Genomic DNA, 4,596 nt, shown 5'->3' with positions numbered 1-4,596 from the left:
GTAACTTAGACTTACACATAAAAAAATATGTATAATTTGATTGATTGTATTTTTATTTTATTTTTTTAAATCTTCTCAAATTTTCATCTCTCTCTTTATTTTGTTTATCAGATATGTTCACCAAGTCGATGCAGTCCTGCTCTCGCACCCTGATCCCATTCACCTTGGAGCCCTTCCCTACGCTGTGGGCAAGCTTGGTCTGAACTGCACCATCTATGCCACCATTCCAGTCTACAAAATGGGTCAGATGTTCATGTATGATTTATATCAGGTACTGTAAGGTATCATTGCAGGTAAATAGAGATTTTTATTTGCAAGAAGAGAACTGATTTCTCACATTCCTTGTCCCTGATCTTAGTCAAGAAACAACAGTGAAGACTTCACACTTTTTACCCTTGATGATGTGGATAGTGCTTTTGATAAAATCCAGCAGTTGAAATACTCACAGATTGTTAATCTGAAAGGTGAGACAGAGATTAGTTGACATCCCCTGTTCTTTAACCGACATTAGGTTGTGATTTTCAAACATTTTTTCTTTACATTACAGGAAAGGGGCATGGTCTTTCAATTACCCCTCTCCCAGCTGGACACATGATTGGAGGTACTATTTGGAAAATCGTCAAGGACGGGGAGGAGGAAATCGTATACGCTGTGGACTTCAATCACAAGAGAGAAATGTAAATAGACCCACAACTTGCATGTGAAAAGGAGATCTCTAGTTGCATGTCTGTATTTAATTTGGTTACTCTTCCTCTGTCTGTTGCAGCCACCTTAACGGCTGCACACTGGAGAGCATTAGTCGTCCATCTTTACTTATTACAGATTCCTTTAATGCTGCTTATGTACAGCCACGCCGCAAACAAAGAGACGAGCAACTGCTTAGTAAGTAATTCACTCAGAAAATCTCGGCTCTATAGGAACAAGAACATATAAGAAACTGTCTGTTGTGTTACTAATGACTGCATTATCATCCCTCTCCTTTAAACCCACAAAGCCAACGTGATGGAGACCCTGCGTGGTAATGGTAATGTCCTTATTGCTGTGGATACGGCTGGTCGCGTGTTGGAGCTGGCGCAGCTCTTAGATCAGATTTGGAGGACAAAGGATGCTGGACTGGGAGTTTACCCGCTGGCTCTGCTCAACAATGTCAGCTACAACGTGGTGGAGTTCTCCAAATCCCAGGTACTAATTAGTCAATGTGGACACAGAGTCCTTTGGAGTATTCAAAGCAAAACACCCCTTGTTTAAATCGAACAAAATGACAATAAGAAGTTAGAAATATGTCAAAAGAAGTTCTTGATAGTGAGTAATAATGGATCATAGGTTGTGACGCAGATATGAGCACAAGGATTGTTGTTTATGGTGTTCAGTTTTCTACCCTATGTCTGAAACAAGTGGTAGATAACAAAAACTAAAAATCACACACAAAAAAAAAAAAAAACTAAATTGGGTTGCAAACTAAAAATCTAAATATTTTGGCTAAATTTATGTGATAGGTCAAAGAACGGTTAAAATAGATGGCTAGAGAAAAAGGGGAATACAAATATTTAAAAAAAAGATTCTGGCGAAAATATTCTAAGAATCATAATAAAAGCTGAATATGTATTTGAAAATAACCAACAATTTGTAGCTTTGGAAGAACTCAGACAATAATCATCTAAAGAAACATGTCTTCAAAACCTATAGCTCTCAGTCTGACTCCAGAGTAGCCTTATCCTTTAGTTGTGCCTTTTGAAATATTTACAGCAGCTATTAAGTGTGAAATAGTGCATTATGTTTGTCGTATTGCTTTTGTTACTTAATGTTTTCCTATGGGCTCTTATTAATGATAAAATCCATGTGTATAGGTGGAGTGGATGAGTGACAAACTCATGAGGTGTTTTGAGGACAAAAGGAACAATCCCTTCCAGTTCCGACACTTGAACCTTTGCCACAGCCTGGCAGACCTGGCCCGGGTACCCAGCCCTAAGGTGGTGCTTTGCAGCCAACCGGACCTCGAGTCGGGGTTCTCCAGGGAGCTCTTCACTATGTGGTGCCAAAATGCCAAAAATTCCATCATCCTCACCTACCGCACCACCCCTGGAACCCTGGCCCGCTATCTCATCGACAATCCTGGAGAAAAGATGCTGGATTTGGAGGTGAGAGCAGCAGCTTCAGTGTTTATATTTAGCATCTTTCCTGAATCGTCATGATTCACTCTTACCTTCACATCAGGTCAGAAAAAGAGTCAAACTGGAAGGGAAAGAGCTGGACGACTATCTGGAAAAAGAAAAAATTAAGAAAGAAGCAGCAAAAAAACTGGAGCAAGCAAAAGAGTATGTGATTTTTTTTAGGCTTATGGTATTGTTTTTACATGGACTTTATAATCCTTGAAATACTCTTAACAGTTGTGTATTATTACATTAAGAGAGAAAATTTAAGTACCAGAACCACAAATATATTTATTCCTGATTACAGTAAAAATAAGTCTAACACAGAATTTAAAGATGAACATCCACTGATTTAATGTCCATTTTGTTGATTTTTAGGGTGGATGTGGACTCGAGTGATGAGAGTGACCTGGAAGATGATCTGGATCAGCCAGCTGTGGTGAAAACCAAAAATCACGACCTGATGATGAAGGGCGAGGGGAGCCGCAAAGGAAGCTTCTTCAAACAGGCCAAAAAGTCCTATCCTATGTTCCCGGTGCATGAGGAGCGAATCAAGTGGGACGAATATGGAGAAATCATTAGGTACCGGAGTCTTGATGTAAATGAAGTAAAGGTTTTCATTTATCACCATTAAAACTCTGTTTCCTTTTATAGGGTTGAAGACTTTTTGGTTCCTGAACTGCAAGCCACAGAAGAGGAGAAGAGCAAGCTGGAATCAGGGCTGACAAATGGAGACGAACCCATGGACCAGGATCTGTCTGTTGTTCCCACAAAATGTGTCTCAAGTGTTGAGACCTTTGAAATAAGGTTAGTTATGCTTTGAAAAGTAAGCTATACCAAAATAATCTGCCGAACGCTGATTGGCTGACATTATTTCTTTTATTTTAAAGAGCAAAAGTGACGTACATAGACTACGAAGGTCGCTCTGATGGCGATTCCATTAAGAAGATTATTAACCAGATGAAACCCAGACAGCTTGTGATCGTTCATGGGCCGCCTGAAGCAAGTCTGGACCTGGCTGAGTCCTGCAAGGCTTTCAGCAAAGATATCAAAGTTTACACACCCAAACTGCAGGAAACTGTGGACGCCACCAGCGAGACTCACATCTACCAGGTCAGTCTCAGGAAAAGCCGCTTCAGATAAAGACACGTGGGAGCAACCTTAAATGTTTCCACTTTTTCTGTCTTTAAATTTTTAATATGTTAACCTAAAGGTGCGCCTGAAAGACTCGCTGGTGAGCTCGCTGCAGTTCTGCAAGGCCAAAGACACGGAGCTGGCCTGGATCGATGGGGTGCTGGACATGCGCGTCGCGAAGGTGGATACCGGCGTGATGCTGGAGGAGGGTGTGAAAGAGGAGGAGGAAGACAGCGAGGTGCCAATGGATACCGCCCCCGAGCTTGGCATCGACCATAACGCCACGGCTGTGGCAGCTCAGCGCGCCATGAAAAACCTGTTTGGAGAGGATGAGAAGGAGATCTCGGAGGAGAGCGATGTCATTCCCACACTGGAGCCGCTGCCGCCGACTGAGGTGGGAAGGAGACGTTTTTCTTTTCTGATCAAAAAGTAATTCAGCCTGAAGTTTTAAGGATTATCTTTAAATTGAAGACTAACGTTTGCATCATTAAGCGTAAATACTTATTGCTAATTGAAATCACAGGATCTGGTTTTATCATCAACGATTTTTCCAAATAAAGAGCAAACATTTTCTTCTTTATCAAATGAGCAATTTGATAAAAAAAAAAAATCTTTTAAAATGGCTTCGATATTCTGTGTTTCTTTAGTTATTTATTGTAAGGGTTTCTTTACAAGATGACAAACTTTGTTTCCGCTTTACTTGTCGGCTTCTCTGTATGAAGGTAATCAGTTGAGTAGGTACCAGTATTTACTTGTCAGACTTTAACCTAGTTTAGTCAGAATGTTCAGAAAGCCTGTCAGAAAAAGCTCCTGCTAAAATCCCAGCCGATATTTTAATGAATCAGTTTGTAGAGAATGGTGCGCAAACATCTCTGACTGACTCCTTTTTAAGAAACATTAACACCAAATTGGATCCTTTGTCTTTCAACAGATTTCAGGGCATCAGTCGGTGTTCATCAACGAGCCCAGGTTGTCTGACTTCAAGCAGGTTTTGCTGAGAGAAGGCATCCAGGCTGAGTTTGTGGGAGGAGTTCTGGTATGCAACAATGTGGTGGCCGTTCGCAGGGTGAGTGTCCATAAGGTCTCTCAAATTCAGAGCTTCCTGATGAAGTCATCCAGGAATGCATGAAATGAAAGGATTTCCCTTTTATATTGTTGTATTCTCTTTATTATTGTGCAAAATAATCCTGGGGAAATACTTGATGTGGTTACAGTTTAATTTAATGCAACCTGTTGGGCTTCTCCTTTTGCCATCCATCCATCCATCCATCCATCCATCCATCCATCCATCCATCCATCCATCCATCCATCC

General features: G+C 40.9%; 1 protein-coding gene across 1 annotated transcript in view; it reads left to right on the top strand.

Moving 5' to 3' along the window:
- Positions 1-4,596, top strand: part of cpsf2 (cleavage and polyadenylation specific factor 2) — a 6,687-nt gene that overhangs the window by 1,158 nt on the left and 933 nt on the right. Inside the window, exons 2-13 of the mRNA XM_015405169.1 lie at positions 112-271; positions 359-464; positions 548-677; positions 767-882; positions 995-1,182; positions 1,848-2,138; positions 2,215-2,315; positions 2,529-2,732; positions 2,805-2,957; positions 3,041-3,263; positions 3,364-3,678; positions 4,216-4,350. Coding sequence (XP_015260655.1) covers positions 112-271; positions 359-464; positions 548-677; positions 767-882; positions 995-1,182; positions 1,848-2,138; positions 2,215-2,315; positions 2,529-2,732; positions 2,805-2,957; positions 3,041-3,263; positions 3,364-3,678; positions 4,216-4,350 — 2,122 coding nt within the window. The remainder of the gene's footprint in view (positions 1-111; positions 272-358; positions 465-547; positions 678-766; positions 883-994; positions 1,183-1,847; positions 2,139-2,214; positions 2,316-2,528; positions 2,733-2,804; positions 2,958-3,040; positions 3,264-3,363; positions 3,679-4,215; positions 4,351-4,596) is intronic.

Source organism: Cyprinodon variegatus, unplaced genomic scaffold (genome assembly GCF_000732505.1).
Source record: "Cyprinodon variegatus isolate N-32 unplaced genomic scaffold, C_variegatus-1.0 Scaffold37, whole genome shotgun sequence".
NCBI classification, from domain to species: Eukaryota; Metazoa; Chordata; class Actinopteri; order Cyprinodontiformes; family Cyprinodontidae; genus Cyprinodon; species Cyprinodon variegatus.
This window is presented reverse-complemented; position numbering and strand designations above follow the sequence as displayed.